The 22,683-nt window shown below is 55.0% G+C and overlaps 1 protein-coding gene across 5 annotated transcripts in view; it reads right to left on the reverse strand.

Moving 5' to 3' along the window:
• ARHGEF7 (Rho guanine nucleotide exchange factor 7) overlaps positions 1 to 22,683 on the reverse strand; it is a 103,111-nt gene that overhangs the window by 53,597 nt on the left and 26,831 nt on the right. For 2 of the 5 annotated variants that reach the window (XM_070380724.1, XM_070380721.1), the window contains exons 2-4: positions 20,444 to 20,530; positions 7,625 to 7,709; positions 4,702 to 4,832 (exon numbers count right to left, since the gene is read on the reverse strand). In XM_070380724.1, coding sequence (XP_070236825.1) covers positions 4,702 to 4,832; positions 7,625 to 7,709; positions 20,444 to 20,530 — 303 coding nt within the window. Of the gene's footprint in view, positions 1 to 4,701; positions 4,833 to 7,624; positions 7,710 to 9,466; positions 9,576 to 20,443; positions 20,531 to 22,683 lie in introns of those variants that run through there. The other 3 variants (XM_070380722.1, XM_070380725.1, XM_070380723.1) reach the window with 2 other exon arrangements.

Here is a 22,683-nt window from a genome sequence, read left to right on the forward strand (position 1 = left end):
AAACAAACTCGAGCTTGACTGAGAAGACACAGATACCAACACTGAAGTGAAGCTCTCTCAAAACAGACGAATAAAACAGGAAACCTCAGAAATGGGGCAGAACTTACAAAACTTACTCAAACTTACATAGTGAAAAACAAAGAAAACTATGAGATCCCCGGCGACCTGTGAGAAATGACAAAGATCTGACATTGGAACCAAAGTCTTGGAGGAGAAAGGACACTGCTAAAAAGGAGTCTAAGAAGCACAGCTCAGAGTGTCCCAGGTGTGACAAAAGACACAAGCACACACGTCCAGAAGCTGAGTGAACCCCAAACAGGAAACAAGATATCTGGACCAATTCACGTCATACCTAAACGTCAGAAAACTAAAGACAAAGAGTTTAGTTATTGCAGAGACGCAAGAACAGCACCCTTACTCAAGACATTAGTGTAAGACCACTCCGCCAAAACGGGACTAACCGAGAGAAAATGAGGATGGAGGCAGTGGAGGGGTGGACTCGGGTCGCAGCGAGCCCACAGGTGCTGGTCAGAGAGGCCGAGGGGGCGGCCTGAGGCCTCACACGCTCCCGGGGAAGAGGAAACGGAGACACCCTGAGCCGTCTGAAGGCCCAAGAGGAGAGTCGGATAAGGCAGGAGAGTAGACTGCCATCTGCCAGAGGCACACAGAACACCGTCCGGGAAGGCCAGGCCCCACTGAGCCTGAGCCGTAATGATGCCGCGCTGCAGCCGCCGCCAGCACAGGGGCCTCGGGAGGGGCCGGGGCGGGGAGCTCGACGCTGTTCTCACTGCAGGCGTCCACAGCCGCAACGCTGTGCTGTTGAACAACAGGCTTTACACGGGGCGTTTATTAGAGACACAGCCAGATACCTAAGGAACCTGCAGAGAAACTGAAAGTGGCGTCTGACTGACTTTCCCCTAGGAGCAAGTCCCAGAGAATCTCCTGACTCTCCACTGGGTGCGTGTGTCACCAAACAGGATGAGAGACAGACAGTGCCCAGAGCTCCAGGAGGAGCTGACGTGAGGCCTCAGAGTCCACGTGGATTTACCTATTTAAACATACACTGGTTATCATAAATCGTGTTTACTTAATAATTCAAATCAATGCATCAATCTTCATCTACTGAATTAGACACTTAATGTAAACTTAATATTTAATACCTAAAGTATTGAAAGGTAATGCTGTGAAAGTGCTGCACTCAATATGCCAGCAAATTTGGAAAACTCAGCAGTGGCCGCAGGGCTGGAAATGGTCAGTTTTCATTCCAATCCCACAGAAAGGCAATGCCAAAGAATGCTCAAACTACTGCACAATTGCATTCATCTCACACGCTATTAAAATAATGCTCAAAATTCTCTAAGCCAGGCTTCAGCAACATGTGAACTGTGAACTTCCAGATGTTCAAGCTGGTTTTAGAAAAGGCAGAGGAACCAGAGATCAAATTGCCAACATCCGCTGGATCATAGAAAAAGCAAGAGAGTTCCAGAAAAACATTTATTTCTGCTTTATTGACTATGCCAAAGCCTCTGACTGTGTGGATCACAATAAACTGTGGAAAATTCTGAAAGAGATGGGAATACCAGACCACCTTGACCTGCCTCTTGAGAAATCTGTATGCAGATTAGAACTGTATCCAGTTAGAACTGGACATGGAACAACAGACTGGTTCCAAATAGGAAAAGGAGTACGTCAACGCTGTATATTGTCACCCTGCTTATTTAACTTATATGCAGACTACATCATGAGAAACGCTGGGCTGGAAGAAGCACAGGCTGGAATCAAGACTGCCGGGAGAAATAGCAATAACCTCAGACATGCAGATGACACCACCCTTATGGCAGAAAGTGAAGAGGAACTCAAAAGCCTCTTGATGAAAGTGAAAGTGGAGAGTGAAAAAGTTGGCTTAAAGCTCAACATTCAGAAACCGAATATCATGGCATCCGGTCCCATCACTTCATGGGAAATAGATGGGGAAACAGTGGAAACAGTGTCAGACTTTATCTTTTGGGGCTCCAAAATCACTGCAGATGGTGATTGCAGCCATGAAATTAAAAGACGCTTACTCCTTGGAAGGAAAGTTATGACCAACCTAGATAGCATATTCAAAAGCAGAGACATTACTTTGCCAACAAAGGTCCGTGTAGTCAAGGCTATGGTTTTTCCAGTGGTCATGTATGGATGTGAGAGTTGGACTGTGAAGAAAGCTGAGCGCTGAAGAATCGATGCTTTTGAACTGTGGTGTTGGAGAAGATGCTAAAGCTGAAACTCCAGTACTTTGGCCACCTCATGCGAAGAGTTGACCCATTGGAAAAGACTCTGATGCTGGGAGGGATTGGGGGCAGGAGGAAAAGGGCACAACAGAGGATGAGATGGCTGGATGGCACCACCGACTCGATGGATGTGAGTTTGAGTGAACTCTGGGAGTTGGTGACGGACAGGGAGGCCTGGCGTGCTGCGATTCATGGGGTCACAAAGAGTCAGACACGACTGAGCAACTGAACTGAACTGAAAGTATTCAATAAAGGGATCTCTTATAAGCATTTGGAGAAACCCCGGACTGAGCGCTGTCTCCTCAAGCTCGGGGTGAGGGGCACCTGAGAGGTGTGGACCCCGCAGGGAGGCTGCCCTCGCCCTGGTCAGACGCAGCCGCCCGCCACACCTCAGGCTGTGAAGCAGCGCCGTCTCCCCCAGCCGTCCACTCTGATCACAGCACTCTCCTTTCTGCAATGTCCCCTGGCTTTGCAGAGCCCGTCGGGGTGAGGGCTTCCAACAACGGAACGTGACACGTAACAAAGTGAGGCGCAGAGCAGCCCGTGAGGACGTCCAGCTGCCCCGGAGCCCTCTGCCTGCCCACCTGCTGGGCACACATGGGCGGCACCGGGGTGGGACGGGGCAGCAGCGTCAGGAGGCGGCAGAAGACATGGCCCACAGCGTCCCAACAGGCCGGCCAGGCCAGCACCAGGACGCCTCCTGCTTCAGGCAGCGACATCCGCGAAGGCCCAGACGGCAGTGTCAGCGGAGGGCAAGGCGGTCTGGACCCTTCGCTCCTGAGGCGCTCTCAGCCGTCGAGCACCCCCCACCCTGGAGGACGACGTGGGCCACGCCACGCCAGCCCGGCCCTCCCTGGGGGCCACCGCTGCTGGCCCGGCCGCGGCAAAGGGAGGCTTCAGTCAGGAGCATCTCCTCGGGTTTCACCCTCCCCTTCAGGTCAGGAGGAGTCTCACCACGCTCCCTCCGAGCGGCTCACTGTGCCCACCACACAGCCGAGCTGGGCGCGGGCTTTCCGTTTCTGGTGTGACAAAACTTCTCTGATGAAACACTAGTCCTACACTTACTATGATCTCAGCAACATTCATCATAAAGGACATTTAACTGAGTAAAATTCTTCAATTGCAATCCAATCCTCATTTACTCAAAAACAAAGCAAACAAAACAAACAGATGACACACGCCACCAGTGAATGGGTCAGGCGGCAGATTTCTCTGCCCAAAGCCTGGTGACTTTTCTTGCATCTTCCACGTGTATTTCATGAAGCAGCTATTTTCAAGGGATCTGGACACCTTCCTTTCTTCCTCTGGATCACGATGCTCCCAACAGGGCCCTCTAAATCCCTCCAGCCCCGGAGGGGTGGACGGTGACACGCGTCAGTCCCCGTGAAGCGCTGACCAGCCGGCACCGAGACACCGCACCGAGGGGCACTGTGCTGTTCACAAGGTCAGAGACAGGGCTCCGGGGCTTCTCTGAGGGGAAGGCAGCCACGCACGCACAGCAGGAAGAGTCAGCCTGAGCGCGAGCCGTTCAAGAAGAGGCATGAAAATTATACCCCTCCTACAGTTTTCCGTTTTTAACAGTGCTTCGCGACCTAACTCAGATGCATCTCTCTACAAGGCGCAGCTCCAACCGGGCCAACTCTCTCTCCAGGACCCGCGCGTGCTTACAGAACGACCCCCCACAGTGAGCAGAAAGCCCTGGCCTCTCAGGACTGGAAGAGCAGGCTCTCCTCAGACTCGCGTGGCGCGCTCGCTGAGTCTCCAACACAAAATGATGGCTAGGGCGTCGCACGAAGCAGAGTCACAGCAGCGGCTGATGAAGCCAAGGGCCAGGCCGGTGTCTGCCCCGGGGGGCTCGGTGGTCCTCATGCGGACACTCCCCCTTGTCAGCGGACAGGGCGGCTGCCCCCACAGGCTCCGCTCAGCCCTGCGCATCATGGCCCTCGGGCCTCATTCCCGGGGTCTGTGCTCACAGCCTGTCTCCTGGGGTCTGTCCACCCCAAGGGCCCCCCTTCACCAGCGCTCACGAGGGGGCCCCTCTCACACGCTGCAGCCGGACTCCGCAGTGTGCAGTCACACGCCCATAAAGAGAAAAACCACCTCGAGGGTCTTCCACGGTTAGCCTTTTCTTCATCATCTAAGTACGAGACATGGATTCTTGTGCCCCAACTTCTAATCGTGTGTAGAGCAGGAAAGAAAACACCATGTAAGTGATGAGGAAAACACTTCAAAGCCCACATCCGTCCAGATAAACAGAGGTACATCTTGAAATAAGCCGACATGAAGCGAGACCTGTGATAATCTGGCGATGAGCAAATGCCAGCCCCGAGAGCAGGGGCAAGGCAGCACAGGCACCTGCCCCGTGCCAAGCGCCTCCCGAGCCCCGGCCCACCACCATACTCCCACCGCCGGGACCCCTGCCCACACTTACCAAACTGCGGTACTGGCCCTGGAACAACTGTGAAGTCCGGCCGTGCGCAGGCTGTGGTCCCAGGGAGTCAAAGGACTTGATCCGGTGTGAGGAGGGCCGGGCGCACACGGAGTCACTCCCCAGGCCGATGTCTGCAAGGTCGTCAGGGGGCAGGCTGAGTGCCCTGCTGCCCACCCGCCCCTCGCAGAGAGCAGAGTCCCGGACCCACCCGCACGCACCCCCATTGCCCTTCCCAGGAACAAGCAGCACAGGACATGTAACAGTTCTGTCATCAGGCAGTCTGTTCTGATCCTTTCCTCTCACCTGGGGAAAAACAGGCCTCCCAGTGAATTCCGAGCACCGCCCAGGCCTCGCCCCCTGCACCCCTGCCGCACGCCTGCCCTCGGGCCCAGCGAGCTCCAAGCCCCTGTGGGACCGTGCAGAGAAGGAAAGACGCTGACGTGCAAGAGAAGCCCCTGGCCCTTCTGGCCAGAGCGGCCCCTCAGAGGGCAAGTCCCCCTGCACGAGGGCAGCCACACCTTCCTCACCTCCCAGGGCTGTGAAGGACCAGGGTGTCAAGGGCACCAAAGGCTCGGTCCCTGCTGGGGGTCCGGTCAGGACCACATAACCCACCACCACCCAGCACGTGTAGGTCAGCAGCCTGTTTCACAGATGCAGCGGGATCGTGAAAGCGAGGCCACAAAAAGGCTTTCCAAGGAATCACTGCCCTGAGACGCAGGCCCTGGCAACATCCTGAAGCTGCGTGGGGGCCTTCCATGAAAACATCCCGAAACTGGGGGCCTCCGGGCCCGCTCTTTCTGGCAGGTCTGTCTGGACTGGCTGGCACAGTGTCTGAGGAAATGCGGACTTAGTCATCAACAGCTGAGAGCCAGAGGACTTCCCAGGGAAACAGAGCTTTCCAGCTGCTCTCACAGCGCCCAGGAGGGTACCACATGGTGCACGCTCCCCGACTGCCCAGAGCTAGCAGGGCCCACGCATCTAGGGCTCCTGCCCTAAAACCACGTGGACACTCAGTCCGAAAGCCCCTCCAATTCTCAGGCCCAGATGAGCGCTGGCGGCAACAGCCAGCGCTCACCACCACCGTGGGGCGGGGACCTGGGCAACTACAAGTGCAGAGCAGCGCCCAGAGGACACGCGTGAGGAAGCTGCCCAGCAGCTACCCCTATACCCAGGGCACACTCAGGACTCCTTCCTGCCCCACCGCCAACCTTTCCTCTGTCCAAGAGAAAGGCAAGGATCCGTCCACATGCCCGAGAACACTTCCTTCGAGTGCCAGGAGCAGAGGGGAGCCACTGGCAGGCCTCTCTCAGCAAGGCCGACAGCAACCCTGAAGGGCAGCGTGCGTCTCACACCTGCCGCTGTTTAGTCGCTCAGTCACGCCCGACTCTCTGCGACCCAGTGGGCTACAGCCCACCAGGCTCCTCCGTCCATGGGATGTTCCCGGCAAGAATACCAGAGTGGGTTGCCATTTCCTCCTCCAGGGGATCTTCCCAACCCAGGGATCGCACCCAGGTCTCCTGTTTGGCAGGTGGATTCCCTACCACTGAGCACCCAGGGAAGCCCTTCTTACACCTGAGTTGGCCCTTATGGCTGACATCTGCAAAGGCACGGCCATATGTCACACTGACTTCAAAATCAAACATGAAGAGCAGTAGCCAACAAACGAGAGGCAGAAAGTTCTCACTTGACAAGGCTCTGGCCTCTTGTTTAAGAGCTGAAGAGAGAAGCACCGAGTTCACTCCAGAATGTCCCAGCAGCTCTTTGTAAAGAACAGCGCTCTGCGTTCTGCACCCAGGGGCATCAAGAACACACGAGAAACACGTCTTCACCTGACGGGGTGAGAGCGATGGCACGGGTGCCCTGGAGACACGGCCCCGGACACGGCCCCGGCCCCGGCCCCGGCCCGTGTCGAGCCCCGCACTCCCGCCACAATGACTGAGCATCGCCACCTGGCAGATGGAGCAGAAGCATCCTCCGGGGCCCTCTTCTCACCTTCTGACCCTGGAAACGGACACCTCCAGGGCGAGAGCTGACCTGCCGTCTCTCCCCCAGCCTCGCATGAGGTCTGTATCTACCGAAGCTGCTCCTGCCTGCGGCCCGAGCGCACATCCAGCCCCAGGACAGAACGTCAGCCGCGGCCCTGGCAGCCGGGGGGCACCGAGGTGGGCCGGGGCGTGGAGTCCCGGGGGAAGCACTGCTATCAGAGCCAGCCTGGCCACACACGGCCAGCCGCCCCCTTGCTGCGTGCTCACATCAAGCCCACCCCTTCACTGGGGGGGGGGCCAGGAGGCAGCATGCTGCCTGACGGATAACCTCCTCGAAACGCCACAGACCTCCTCCTGCAAGGCCTCCTCTGGGTGGAGTGCTGACGCCCGTCTAGGAGCCCACTTCTCCTTCAGGATCCAGACTTTCACCCTCGTCTACACTCACTCACCTGGGTCCTAATTCAGCGTGACCCGAGGTGCTGTCACTGCAACAGCCAAGAGTCTCCACTGCAGGCCACGGTCAAGCACGGAAGCCCCGCCTGGACCTGTGGGGGCGCAGGCTGCTCTGGGTGGCGGGGCAGCCCCCTTAGCAAGCAGGCGACGCCAGGGCCCCGGGGGTGGTCCCTGGGGCCCATTCCTCCCTGCACAGTGAGGGGGAGAGCGCCCCCATCTGAAGGGCCAGGACAGCCCACGAGTGCGCCCGTGGACGAGGCCCCTCTGCTGCTCGCTCAGGCAGAGGAGGGGAAGCACCGGACACACGAGGACCCGAAGAGGAAGAGCTGCTCTAACAAGGAAAAAGGATACCATCACAGCAAAGCCACAATCAAGAACTTAGCGAGATCCTTTCTAAGCTCGGTAACGTTCACCCTGTCTGTGACAGAAGGGCAAGGTCTCTACCCCAGCTCCCCTCCTTTCAAGTTCAGTAGAAAGACACTTACCTGCTGTTACTTTATTCAGCGTCACTAGGGAGCTGAGGACCTTGTTGAAATTCTGCCCCTGATACAAATCGTTTGCATCAAACGTCTGCAAGGGAAAGAGAACAAGCAGGATTAGCCGAGCCCGGCACCAGGGCGGGACGTGGCGGTTCTGTGCAGCGGGAGGAAGACAGCGGGCTTTGCAGGTGAGACCCGGGCAGGGGCACCCCAGGAGCTCAGCTTCCAGGAGGCCAGGCCACTCTGCTCCTGGGGCTGAGTCCATTTCTGAACCACCCTGCCCCACCCTCCTAGTGACATGGGGCACTCCTGGCACTCAGAGAGGGCTCTTCTCCTTAGACTGAGGCCAAGGCCGCCAGGCACACCTACAACACACTTCCTCTCCGGGTCACAGCCCAGGCCAAAGTCAGGAGCAGCCAAAGGAAAGCCCAGACACCAGAGTGGACACAAGGGTCGAGGGAGAGGAAGCGGGGAGGCAGACTCCAGAAAGAGGGGCGCCTCCACCCCAGAGACCAGGGACACGACCGCCCAGGAGCCAGAAGAGAACGCGCGTCGGGCTGCCCAGACGCAGCCCATGGTCTCGGACGTGTGCACAAACACCACGGGCTGAGACACACACGCCTCACTCCCAAACGCTGTCTGAAGATCACACACAGCTTTGGATCACTAGATAACAACTCCTCCCCACCAAGAAATTCAACCATCAGATGATCCACAACTCTGTGCCAGAGAAAATAGAGAAAGAAAATTCTTTCAGAGATGCAATTAACAGAAAGATGTGTTCATGTGCCAAAATGAAAACTAGGGCTACATGCTTCAGAGATTCTCTCACTGGGCAAAGATGAACTCCGGTGGCCAGCCACCCCAGGAATGGCTTCCTCTGCAGGCCGCCTGCCACCTCTGCCCCAGCTGGTTCACGGTTCCTGCGTCTCACATCCTGCCAGGAAGCCCGGCTCCTCTTCCTGCCTCCCACCCCTGCACAGCTAACTCGTACTCGCCTGGCTCCCGCAGCCCTACTCCCCCGGCGGACTCAGCACAGCCAGCGAGGCCCTGGCACACTGCACGGTCCCTGTGCGGGCTGCCCCAGAAACTGAAACCCGCGCAGCAGACCTCACACCCCACATCCAGAGGACAGCCCGCGCGCAGTAAGAAGGCACCGACCCGCCCGGCTCCCACCATCCCCACCTCCCCCCCCCCACAGCTCAGAATGTCTCTGTGAGGACAGACCCAGGACACAGGGCTGCTCCAAATCTCGATAGTCACTGCCGCCTCCGGTCCCGTCTCCTGCTTTAACTTCTGAGATAAGTAAACATCCTCGTGAGGTGTGCTTATTTAGACATGAACCAAAGAAAGAAAACCCAAGAGTTGAACAACCAGCTCCAGAAAGGAGGCCATTAAACCCAAGTTGAGAGAAGAACGCGAACAGAGCTGGGAGAGGGGAAGAGAGTCGTGAACTCAGACACCCAAGCACTCTGCGACGCTGCTCACGCCTTTCTCGTGGATGGAGCAGGAGATAAAACATTCGTGATGCCAGATCCTGCCCACCTGTGAAAACAAGTACCCCTTAGGACAGTCCCTGGAATCCCCGTGTGACAGACTATAGTTAAGTCAGAGGAGCCGTGACCCAGGCGGACGTGTGCAGCTACATCTGCAATGGGCTGGCTGAGTTCTTTATTAAAAGGAGGGCCCTGAACAGGCCTCCGCTCCCTTCTGTCAGAACACAAAAGTTCCTTCTCCTGGAAAAGGTGGGAGGAGGCGGTCTCAGCTCTCAAATCCTAATTCTGGAGCTTGGAAAATTCAAATTGTAGTATTCTGCAAGAAGAAATATACATAAAAGTATTTACTAACCTTCATCGTGGTGAGGCAGAGAGTCACAAAACCCAGAAAAACAGGATGTTGAAAGCTGAAGTTTCCTGTTATTCCAGAACTATATATCTTACTTGGACACCAGGAAGCGTCTGGTTGGCTGAAGCAGCCCACCAATGGGCTCCAAAGTGATGTCAGAACTTAAGTGAATTCACACACACGCCACACTTCTCAACAGGAAGCTACACAATGAGACCAGACAAGCGCCTGCCACCGAGAGGGAGACGCACATTCTGAGTCAACAGATGTTTTGACTAAAAGGCTCCTCTAGAGAAAGATAACCAACTACTTCCTGAGACAGGAGTCTATTCAACAAAAGAAAAAACCTTAGGGTTCAGAGAAAATGGGAATAAGGGTTCACACAGCTACCCCGGGGCACTCACGCTTCGGAGACAAGCCCGCCTGCCCGTGGGCCCTCTGCTGGTGGCCACCTCAGTCCGTCAGGGCCCCGAGGCTCCCAAACAGAAGGCCACCCGCCCAGCGTCCCAGCCCCACCTGTGCAGCAGAGAAGGCAGGTTCTCGAGCACCCAGAACCCGGAGCCGCCAAGCGCACTGGCCATGACGCTGCACGGGAGGGCTAAGCCAGACCATCACTTGCCTGAGCCAAGCTCGACCTCCCAGCCGTCACGCTTGCTCCCTACACCACCCTCTGACACGCTCTTTCCTCACACTTAGCATCACACGTGGTTCAGGCTTGTTCCCTGAACTAACACCGGACACAGGAGGGCCCACCCGTCCCCAAGGAAGAGATGAGGCGCCACACGCCAGCCGCCACCAGCACCCACAGCGGGGCGATGCGGGCAGGGTGGCCCGCCCACCAGAGCAGGAGCTCTGAGGCCCCCGGCCAGAGGATGACCACGCTGCCCTCCAGCTCCCGTCTAACCACAGTCTCCCAGCCTCTACTCGGCCCCTCCCCAGACGTGGGGTGGGCGCCCCCAACCGCTGCCCCACCGCCAGCCAACGAGAGTCAGCACGAGCAGCCACTCTGAGCAGGACGCTGCCCTAACGTCCCAACAGAAGCTTCAGGAACCTTCCGGCATAAGCAGGGCACGGCGCTCAGGAGCTGCTCCCCCAGCCTGAACCCCAGGATAAAGAGGCCACTCAGTACAGCCACGCCGTCTCCGCAGCCAGCACAACAGCAGGACACGCCTCCCGAGTGGTCAGCCACGGGTCGTGTGGGCTGCTGGTGGGCAAGCCTCCTCTGGGTGAGAGCGGGACATAAACCCACGTCTCCCCTAACAGAGCTGGCTCCTGAAGAGAGAGTACAGCTGCTTCACAGGCCTGCTCAAGGAATCTCTCAGAAAGACCCCAGGTCTCCGGCTAGCCCTCAGAGGGCTTGGGCTCTCTCAGGAGACGTCCCCTCTCCCCCGCGCGTCAGCACCTCTGCAGGGGCCACGCGAGCCAGGAAGGAAGGTGGGGTCCGGAGATGAAGGGAGACAGGGCGCAGGGCACTGGCCACGTCCAGGTACCTGCCGACCTAACAAGTCCTGAGCACAAGCTGTGCTCAGGAGCCCGCGGCCTGGTGGGCACGTGGCTCGGTCTCCCACGGGCGGGCCCCAGTTGCCAGATGCTCCGGGGAAGGGCCATGGCCCCGCCTTCAGGAGGGAGGGTCCCTGTGGGAAACCCGCCCCAGGCCCACCATGGGCTCCAACCTCCTGGGCCACTCTCTCCTCCTCAAACCCAGCTGCCACTCCTGCCAACAGGGCCTGTGGAGCGCTGGCACGCCTGACAGAGGCCGGGGGCACCCCACCCGCAGGGTGACGGCACCGTGCCCAGCTCACCCATCCGAGAGGCTCTCCCCACCCCAACACCAGCGAGCGGCTTTGCCTTAGCTTCCAGGCTCACAGATGGTATGAAAGCCAGGAGAGTCTCCCATATAATAACAGAAAAGCAAACTTCACATAACGTTATACTTCATGCAACAAAGATCTTGTCAGTCAGGAACCTTCCAACTGTAAGCAAGTGAAACCCAACTCAAACTGGCGTAAACAAAAAAAAAACAATTATCGGTTTGCATAAGTAACGAGTTGAGAATGGCAAGGACCACGGGCATGAAATCAGAAGCTTCTGGCCATCTCCTGACTCGGCTTGTCTCTGCATGGGCTGCAGATCAGGAAGGTCCTTCCTCACAAGGCCACGAGGCCACCAGGAGACCCCGGCCACAACCAGCAAGTCCGCCACCTCGGCCACACCTGTGGGCCCTGCCGGAGTCACAGCCGAGAGGCCAGAGAGGCAGGGCAGCGCAGAGAGCCAGGCAAGGCCAGGTGATGACACGCAATCACCTCCTGGAGACCTGCCTGCAGCTGTGGCTCAGAGAAGGCAGGAAAGGTCGCCCCGGGACTGACCGCCAGACCCAGGAGCAACCCAGCAGCAGCGAGCTGCTCCCGCCATCGCTGCACACACACACCCCCGCCCAGTCTCACGAGACGCCACAGCCATAGCAGACTCTGACCCGCCTGATCACACCGCTGCAAAAGCAGACGACTCACACCTCAACGACGCCACCACGGCTGAGGTGCCAGAGAGAGAATACCAGGCGATGCGGAGAAGCCCTCCTTCCACCAGCCCTCAGGGAGAGGACCCCCACCGCAGAAGGCTGACACAGCTCCGTCCCAACGCAGGCAGCTTCAGCATTCCAAATGCAACCAGCCAGGTCAGCTCCACTGATGAATTTAGGAGGAAGTTATTTTTGACACAAGAAATTGTTCCTTCTGGCACAGCTCTGGAGTGTGGCTCTCGAAGTTTAAAAATATAATCTTGCCCTATCACATTGTCAAGTGGAATTTGTGATTTTAGAACAAGATGAGTAAAAAAATGAATCTTGAATGAGTTGTGCTATTTAAGTTTAATGCAAATGGTCCATATTGCTGGGGATATGTGCAAAGCAGAAATCCAGCAGAGAATGTTCTCTTTCTCGGCTTCTGCAGACTCTGCACTTAATTCCACCTACTCCTACACCCTAGGGATAAAATTAAAGTTCAGTGATGGATTCTGTCCATACGCAGCACTTTCACCCTACGTGCCCCCGTCTCTTCTCCCTTAAATGACAATTAGATCATATTCAATTCTGCGGATTCCACTGTATCAACACCTAAAAGACGAGGACAGGGACCACTTACTCAAGAAAAGAGCCACCGAATATTTTAAGCATTTCCAGGAAGGGCTGGGGCAGAAGGGAGCACAGAGTCCTGAGGAGCGAGGCAGCAGGACCCACGTGTGAAAGGGCCGCGCTGTCTCCGCCCCCAGTAGGCGCAGTCATCCCAGACAGACGCCTCCAGGTGTGAAGACGCGCGTGAGCAGCCTCTGCAGCCCCTGCAGCCCCAGGCGCTACGCTGCGGACTTCACCCCAACCTCACCTCGTAAAGGGGAGACCGAGGCTCCAAGAGGCCTTCTGACAGAGGTTCCAGACGGGAGCAGAGCGCTGAGCCGCATCAGTCGCTGGGCCCCCCGACCCACACACAGGTCAGCGGGGCAGCGCCTGCAGAGGAGGGCAGCTCGGCCACGGCCCATCTGCCCGCCGAGGGCTCCACGTCCGGAGGACAGTCGCACGGCGCCAGACAGAGAGTCTGAGCAGGTGCACGCCAAGTACTCAGGCTGACGGCTGGTTTAAGCGCGGAGGCTTAGAGCCAAAAGGGCAAGGAGCACACTGTGTTAACACTCAAATCAAGTCGTGCCAAAACCCAAACCGTGAGAAACACGTCAAGACAGCAAACTTCAACTCCCATCCCTCCCAAGCTTTTCACTGAGATGACAGAAAGGGCAGACTTTACTAATAGAAAACAGCAATAAAGAATCCACTGCAGGGCTAAAGGCGGGAGAGAGGGGCCACGAGCCGTCAAGATGAGGCTCAGGGAATTCTTGTGGGGGATCCACGGGGAACAACCCCGGAGTCTTCAAAACCAAGGGAGTCACAAAGAACAGCGGTGGAGAAACTGGAGACTAACGGCACACGTCCTGGTGAACGCAGCGCACGACCCCTGGGTGGCACCTATGCTGAAAGAAACGCTACAGAGGCACCCTGCAGACCCCGGGGACGCATCAGGGACGGCATCGCCAGAACAGCGTAAAACGACAGGAGGGCCTCGTTCTGAAGACGTGCGTGCTGCGCACATCCTGGAGTATCCCGGGGGGTGCTGTGCTGTGCTCAGTCGTGTCCGACCCTCTGTGACCCCAGGGACTGCAGCCCGCCAGGCTCCTCTGTCCATGGGGTTCTCTAGGCAAGGATACTGCAGTGGGTTGCCATGCCTCCTCCAGGGAATCCCCCGACCCAGGGATCAAACCCAGGTCTCCTGCGCTGCAGGCGGATCCTTTACCAGCTAAGCTACCAGGGAAGCCCACGTGAGGGTTAAATAGTTAGCTAAGGAACCACGGGTTCACACACAACTCAGCGACCAAACAAGGCAACGTCCACACGATGACAGTGTGAAAACACAGGGCATTCACCCTCGCCTCCCGATTGTTCTGCTGACTGTAAACTCTTCAAAATGAAACAGGGGCTGATCACAAGGTTCTCTCTTGCACCCCCTCAGCGGCCCCCCGGCTCCACACGTCAGCAGACAGGGGAGCACTTCGCTCATCACACACAGAGCCTTCCTCCACAGGCTTCAGGGAGCAGGACTCAAACCGGCCACCCCACAGGCCGCCTGTCCATTTGGTCGCTGCCGCTCAACATGCTGCGAGTCCTAGCGCAGCTGGGCCAGCCCGTCCTGCACCGGGAAGAGTGGAGAAGCACAGCAGCTCCCTCTGTGCCGCCTCCGCCAGGCAGGCTCCCTGGCTCTCCTGCAGGCTTGGGGGAAACATGTGGCCCCCTCTCCCGGCCAGACCACTCCCAACGTCACCAACCCCTCATGCCAAGCACACACCAGGACTTCCCTGGTGTCCAGGGGATAAGAATCTGCCTGCCAATGCAGGGGACATGGGTTCGACCCCTGGTCTGGGAAGATCCCAAACAACCCAGAACAACTCAACTCACGCGCCTGGAGCCCGGGCTCCATGACAAGAGGAGACGCCCCAACGGGAAGCCTGTGCACTGCAACAAGAGGGTCCCCGCTCGCCGCAGCTAGAGGAGGCCTGTGCACCGCATGCAGAGAGGGTTCCCGCTCGCCGCAGCTAGAGGAGGCGTGGACACAGCCAACAAGACCCAGCACAGCCAAAAGCAAACACAAAACTTAAAGGACCCACGGGGTAACTAGTTACAGCAGACTCCACAGGGGACGCTGGAACCACAGTCCTATACAGAAGCTCCGCAGCCCGTGAATGCCAGCCCGCCTGCCTGCTTCTCTCCCTAGAGCAGGAGCGCGCGCGCCGGTCACCCCGCAGTGCAGGGGGAGACACCAGCGGTCGTGGACAGGAGACCCGGCACCAGTCAGCTCGAGGACCAGGCACTCCCCCAACTACCAGGGAAAACACCCAACACACACCAACCTGAATAGGGTCCAAAATTTGGGTCAAATTAGCTCAGAAATGCATACTCTGGCTAGAAAGTTAATTTTTTCTTAACATACTGAATGCAGATCTCACATCTAAATATGGTCTGAGAGGCCTCGGGATTTGTCTCGCTTTGCAGTGATTCCCTGGGAACCTGTCCTCTCGCTAGTTCCCAGGACTCAGAGGAGCTCCGCAGGGACACGAACCGCCTCAGGGCAAAGAAGGGGGGCACTTTGCCTTCCTCAGACCAATGGGGAGAAGCCTGTCAGGAGGGGGGGTCCCTTCCTCAAGATCAACAGGCATTTTCTTGATTTGTTTTTACATGAAAATAGAAAAGTGACAACTAGAAGATATTCAAAGTAGTCTGTTTTACTGGACTTGAAAAAAGGGGGAAACGGAGTAAAAGAGGGGAATGAGATCAAAAGACAGGCCCCTGAGGGGCTAGAATTCTTGTGCCCAGAGAAGCAGGCAGCCAAGTGTGAGTACGGGGGGCCATACACGAGCACGCAGAACACAGTACCAGACAGCAGCCGTCCCCCTGCTCCGCGGTACCCCCCAGACCATCCCCCCTGTTCCGTGGTCCCCCTTAAACCATCTCCCTGCTCTGCAGTCCCCCCAGACCATCCCCCCTGCTCCATCCCCCTAGACAATCCCCCCTGTTCCGTCTCCCCTAGACCGTCCCCCTGCTCCATCCCCCCTGCTCCATCCCCCCTGCTCCATCCCCCCTAGACTGTCCCCCCTACTCCATCCCCCCAGCTCCATCCCCTACTCCATCCCCCCAGCTCCATCCCCCTACCCATCCCCCCAGCTCCATCCCCCTGCTCCATCCCCCCAGACCGTCCCCCTGCTCCAGGGTCCCCCAGACAATCCCCTGTTCCATCTCCTCTAGACCGCCCCCACCCCCCTAGACGCCCCCCCTGCCCCATCTCCCCTAGGCCATCCCCCCAGTTCCACGGTCCCCCCAGACCGTCCCCCTGCTCCATGGTCCCCTACAAGACCTGGAATCCACCCACCACCTCGGCAGCCACGGACAGCCATGCCCTCCCGATCTCCCGCCAAGAGCGCAGCCAGCCACCATGCCGTCAAGATCTGCAAGGGAGCCGGGCCTCCCTGCAGGGCCGAGAGGCAGGAAGCTGCAGAGACTCCACCATGTTTGTGGTGGTCTCTTGGGCAGCTACAGAAACCAGCAAAAGCTGCGATTCCAGCTTGGCTGGTCCAGGCCAGGTGCAGCGTGCCCAAGAGGATGCAGACAGTGGAGCTACAGGAACCAAGTTCAAATCCCGGCGCTCCTGCGCTGGGCTGTGACCTGAGACCCTGTCATCCCCTCCTCTGCAAAGTGGGGAAAGGGCCACCCTCTCCACAGGGCACCTGGGCAGAACAGCTCGGCACACACTCTACTCAACATGTCAGTCCTGTTCAACTTCAAGCTGACGTGTGTCTCCAGCCTCTTCAATGAGGGAGACTTCCAGGGTCCGATGTGGGTGCCACCTGCCTCGTGAGGTGCTGAGCACTTCCAGTGCAGCCGATTCAGAGCGAGAGACGCTTTCAGTGAGAGAAATACACTTCAGATTTTAAAGACTGAGTGGGAAAAAACAAAGTAACATCAACAATATTTTCATGCCAACTACACCTTAAGATAAGAACATTGTGGGTACACTGTAAGGTTAAAGACGGTGGACTAGTAAAATGAACTTATAAGCACCTACAAGATGGTCAGAGAACAGCTATGCATTTCACCTACCAAATGACTTTTTAATTACTCACTGTCTCTCAACTTCTTTAAAAGACAAGTTCTGGCAAAAACATGAATGATTTGACTTGAAGAGTTTATTCGGTAAGTCAGTCAATAAACACCACATCATTACCTACCACCTCCAGCTCACCACAGAGTCAGGAGAACAGATGACTAGCTAAGACGACAGACCGTGTCACCCCAAACACACCTGCAGTGCAAAGCGCCAGCACACAGCTTAACCACCCATCTGCATCCAGGTCAAAGGTGGTGCTAAAACCTGGGTGGGGTACCTCACTCCCAGGGAAAGGACTACACACTTGTCTTTGTTTCAATTAATTCTGAAGCCTACATCAACAAGTTTCAAGTTCTCACACGAGCGTGTTTTAGTTCCTCCAATAGTATTTTTCAATAGTTTTGGACAAAATCTCAGTCATAACCTCGCTAAAAATCTAGACGAGAACGGAGCATGAGGACAAAGAAGTTTAATAAGGCTCTGCCCTCCAGAAATACACAAGGAAGATGAGAACTTTAGAAAGACGTGAGGCGCATTCTTTCCCCACCTCATCAGCCCATCAACCCAGTCGATGACAACCCTGGAGGGCCCTACTGACGCCTTCCCCTTCTCTCTGCAGGGAGAAAATCAAAGCTCCATCACTCACACAGCGGGAAACGGGCACCGTGGTACACAGTCTCCAGACTCGCTTCCAGCCAGAACGCCCCCTTTACAGAGCGGCCGTGGAACACCCCGGCCGGCGCCAGGCTCAGAAAACGAAGCGCCTCGCATAGGGCCAACGCCAGCTCCGCGCCCCAGGTCCCTGCCCCGGTCCCCCAGGGCCCGCACAGCCCTGCCAGCCCCCGACCTGCCAAACCACCCCCTCTGGAGTATCCCTTACCAAGCCCAACAGCAGCCTTACGGTGAACACTCACAGGATTAATAGTGAGAACTGACGTCAGACTGTGGCTCCTTCCTATAAAACGAGGACGAAGACCGGCTAACTCAACAGACTAGGGAGTAAACTAAGGCAGCACGTGCGAGTTCCTCAGGAATGTAAACCACCTGAAATCGGGCAGGTGGAGGCGGGAAAGCTACACACACGGCTGGTCAGCATGAGCAGCGTTCTCACAACGTCACAACGGCCGGGGCAAGCTCTGTCCCTCCACAGGCACCCGGGAATGGGGGCTTCCAGACACAACATTCTCGAGCTGGAGACGCTCACAGTGCCTGGCTCCTCTCGTCAGCAAACTCGACTTTCCCAGGAAAGTTCCCACTTTCATTATCAAGGCATACATAATTCTAAATAGCGTTACTTTACATCCTTATTACACTATTAGAAACATGAGGAAAAAAAATCTAAATTCGTATTAAATTCCATACTATTGAAGGAAACAAAAAAAGTCAAATAAGATGCTTACTGGGTAGCAAAAAAAAATCATAAGCAAAATGAAAAGATCGAAGTCACATAGGCTGTTTTGCTAAACATGGTTTTCCAATAAGTTTTTACATTTTCCAAATTTCAAAACGTTTTCTAACCTAAAACCTAAATTGTTTTTCAAAGCTTAACAATAAATGCAAACTGTACAATAGTCCTTTAAAATTAAAACTCCTTTCATGATCAGAACCACTCACTGGGGGATAATACTTGATTTCCACACTGTATTAAGATGTGTACACATGAAAATAACTGAAAAAGTGATTATGATGTTCCATTCCTCTTTTCCTTTAAGAAATCTGTGGATAATTTATAATGGTGGTAAACAAGAAAATACATACACCAAAAATAAGCAGTCTGTTACAAACACAATTCAGTCTAAACCTCTGGAAAAAAGCACCTTGACCCTTTACATAAAGAAAAAGCTAATCCAGAATTCAAGCTATCAATTTTGGGTTTCAGATTTGTAATTTCAAAAGCTTTTTGTCAATCTCTCATCTTCCAGGACTTTGTGAAAACAAAGCATAGAGCTACAAGGTATTTCAGAAGAACAAAGCCTTTCTCTGCTCACTCCCTTCCACATGTTTTTCTTTAAAAACCCTGGGAAATGGCCACACTTGTGTTGCATGTGTGAGGCTGTCTTCCAGGAGACAGGCCTGTCCCTTCATATCACGGACGAGAACAAGTCTGGAAGCCTACCTTGAGTCCATACCACACAGGTTCCTTTTTCAGAGTGCTTAAACAGTGCACGGGCTTTCTGATCTGCTTTATTATTATTACCTCTCATTTAATTGAAAGTTTTAAGTATGACTTATAATTAAGCTTGAAAGAATGGTAACTAAACTTGTCTCTATATTAACTTTACTAGAAGAGATATTCTTAAAAATTTGCACAAAACAAGTCAAAATTGATTTTTCTACATAAAGTGAAACATCTGATACCAACTACAACTTCAAGGTCAATCAGTCACAAGCATTTACGGAAGGCCTACAAAAAAGGCCTACGAAACACCAAGCGCTGCTCTAGACCCTTAGGGTGCGTTAGTGAACAATGTCTCTTCTAGAACGTCTTTAACGTCTTTAAATAAGCTCTTAATTTTCAAAAACAGTAAATTTCAACATAAACATTTTTTTTTTCAACAAAAACATAAAAAACATAAAATTTCAACGGTAACCTTTGGAAAACTAAGGATGGGTTTGTTTTTTTAATTCAACTTTTAAAAAAACAATTCTTTCCTTAAAAACTTACACTGAAATGTCACATTATATCGAAGTACAAACTGAGTTTCAAATTTAACGATTAAAAAAAAAAACCTCCATAGTTTGGAAAGGATAATAAAATTCCACAACAACCAAGAAAAAGCAAAAACTGCCACAAACATTCATTATCACAGCATGACAGGGAACTTCGATGAAAAATGACCAAGCGGACCCAGCAGAGAAAAGGACCCTTCTGAAACAATGTCTCTCCCACTCCTGAACCGCCACATCTCTGCTCTGGAATCGCCTCAGGGTCTGATTTCCTCACAGATATCAAACACTATCAACTTAGTGATAAAAACAGTACCAACAGATAAGCTTTCCATAGAATCTTCCTCAGATTTGACGGCTTCCAGATTTATCTCCCAAGAAACAGAAGAGGCTGCCCTTTCAGGAGAACCCGCCGCGGCTCCTCTGAAGATGCTCTCATTCACTGCTGCCTAGGAGCTGGGCAGAATTCATCCCAGCACTCAGATCAGGAAACAGAGGCAGAGAGCGCTAAAGCCACAGGTAGAAGAGGCAAGATTTAAACCCCCCAGCACACACAAAGCAGCCGCATTTCTGATCTAAAGCACTACCCCAGGGCTTGGGGGGTGGGGGGGAACCACATATGGGAACGTAACATGAAAAAGGGATTTCCAGAGAGACGCCGCTGAAAGACGGTACTTAGCGTAGAGACTAAATCCTAAGCAACGTGGAAACGACACCTCCGCCCAGCAGGCTCCCCGAGACGCAGGCTAACGTCTCCAGCCTAAACGCCCAGTCAATGAGAGCCAGCCGACCGACTGCCCAAGGGAGACTGGGAGCGCGTCGAGGACGAGGAGGGGCCCGTTCTCTTTCTCCGGGCTCGGCCCGACACCGGCCTGGGTTCGCGAACCCGGACGCGGGTCCTCCGAGCATCCCCAGCGCACAGAGGACGCTGAGCCGGGTACCAAGGAACCCTAAGGCGCCCCCGACGAACGAGCGCCTGTCACCTGCCCCGCGATCCACCAGAGCCCCTCTCCCCTTCGCGCAGGGCGAAACGCGGGGCTCGTCCCCGCCCCGACACCGCTCGCGCCCCCGGGCGCCGCCCGCGCGCCCCCCCGCGCCCCCCGCGCCCCGGCCTCACCTCCAGCCGCAGGGACGCCCCGCAGCCTCGCAGGAACTCGCGGATGTTGCTCAGGCACTCGCCCTCGCTCCGGGGCTCCGGGTAGACCTGCAACACAGAGCACAGGCGCTGAGCGCCGCGCGCAGGCCGGGCGCGCCCCGAGGCGAGCCCGCCGCGGCCCCCCGCGGGCGCGCCCGCCCCTCGCGCAACCAGGCCGGGCGGCCCTGGCGGCCCGGCGCGACCCTGGCCGCCCCCCGGCGCCCGCGCGCCCGGCCGCCGCCTCTCCTCACCCTTTTTCCTTCCTCCCGGCTGCACCAATCTCCTCAGGCCCCTTCCCTCACCAGGAAGTGGAGCGGCGGCGGAAGTGACGTCTTCAGACCGCGCCCCGGCCAGCCCCCCTCACGCGACCCCTTCCGGCCTCCGCCTCGCTGGCGCGGCCTCCTCGCCCTCGCCTGGCCCTCAGCCTCGGATGCAGCCCACCGGACGCGTGCCACGCGAGCGCTCCTCCGTCCCCGAAAGCTGGCGCTTTTCCCCGACGCGGCCCCGCGGACGCAGCCCGCCCGGCCAGCGGGGACCCGGGACAGCTTGGCCTCCGCCGCTTCAAGCAACAACGAAGGGGCTGGCGAGAACCTGTTTTTTCTTCAGTTCTTCCCCGCCCCCGGCTCGAGGGGAGAAGGGGGCTAGAATTCTAGTAGATGATTTAAACTAATTAGCAACGTAAATTATGCATGTTGGGATTAAAGCGCAGTGTTTTCTTCTAAACATGGACCATGTGCTACTTGTCAGCGCGAAGGCTGCTGGAGATAAATGGTGGCAACTGCAGCCTCCATCACAGGAGACGAGCGGCGAGGGCTCCCGCAGACAGACCTTCGGTGCTTGGTCCAAGGCAGAGCTGTAAAGGCCACCGCCACGCGTGTAAGGAGTTACTAACAACCTCCCACGGCAAGAAACGAAGGACACCAAGAACAGCACCAATTACGCAGAACAATCAAGGGAGAAGCCTGAGACTTCAGAAGAGCTTTTTGTTGTTCTGAACGACACATGAACTGAAGTGTCATCGGGAATTCGAGCATTCAGGACGCTCAAGACATTTTTGTCCTTCTGTCCTCTAGGGTGAAATCTCGACATTGCATCAGGCCTCTCACAGGAATACTGTAGTTTCCTGTCAAAGTGCTCAGGGCTTCTAAAATTACAAAAGAAAACCAGGGTGTTAAGCAGTGCAAAGATGGAGGAAATGAGACTCTTTTTTTCCTCTTAAAGTTTAAAAATTCCTAGAGAAGTGCCAACATGTTTCCCTCCAAATACTGAACAGATTTGTTTTTTCCAGTGGAACAGCAAAACCAAAGCTGCCTTCTAGCCCCATCTACTCCTTCCTCGCACGCCCTCACACAGTCAGTCCTCATTCATGGATGCCGTATTTGCAAACTGGCCTACTCGATAAAATTTATGTGTAACCACAAAATCCGTATTTGCAGTACTTTCTCAGCCATTTATACATGTGCAGGGCAGCAAGAAATTTGAATTTCCTTATTCACACGTTCCCAGCTGAATTTGAACAAGAGCATGCTATGCCATCTTACATTAGCTCATAATGGAAACAAATGTTCTTTCCGATATCTACTGGTGCTACGTTTTTCACTGTTTTTGGGGTTTTTTTTTTTTTGCTTTTTCTTGGTGATTTCACTATTTTAAATGGCCCCCAAGCATAGTGTTAAAGCACTGTCCAGTGTTCCTAAGCACAAGAAGGTTGTGATGTGCCTTACAGAGAAAATACATGTGATAGATAAACTTCATTCAGGCCTGAATTATAGCGCTACAGGCCCCGAATTCAACGGTAATGAGTCAACAATACGGTACATCTAGAAAAAGGAAGAAGATATTCGGAGATAACATGAACCCACTCTGGAAAGTGCCAAAGTAACCTTTATAGTGCATGATGTAACTGTGGGAAAGATGGAATAGCAACTAAATTTGTGGATTCATGAGATGACAAGCAATAAAAAGAGCATAGTAGACAGCATTGTTGTGAGGCTGAAAGCCAAAGAAATGCACACTTATCTTACCCAGGGCCAAAACAATGTTAAACCCTTCTCAACTAGTGAAGGTTGGCTTGCACAATTCAAAAGGTGATACCACATGAAAAATGTTAGACTTGCAGGCAAGCCAGGTTCTACAGATCAGGAGGCAGCAGAAAAGTTTAGAAAATACCTGCTAAGTGTTATATATTAAAAAGGTTATACAGAAGAGCAGGTTTTCAGTGC

Source organism: Bos mutus, chromosome 12 (assembly GCF_027580195.1).
Source record: "Bos mutus isolate GX-2022 chromosome 12, NWIPB_WYAK_1.1, whole genome shotgun sequence".
Classification (NCBI taxonomy): domain Eukaryota; kingdom Metazoa; phylum Chordata; class Mammalia; order Artiodactyla; family Bovidae; genus Bos; species Bos mutus.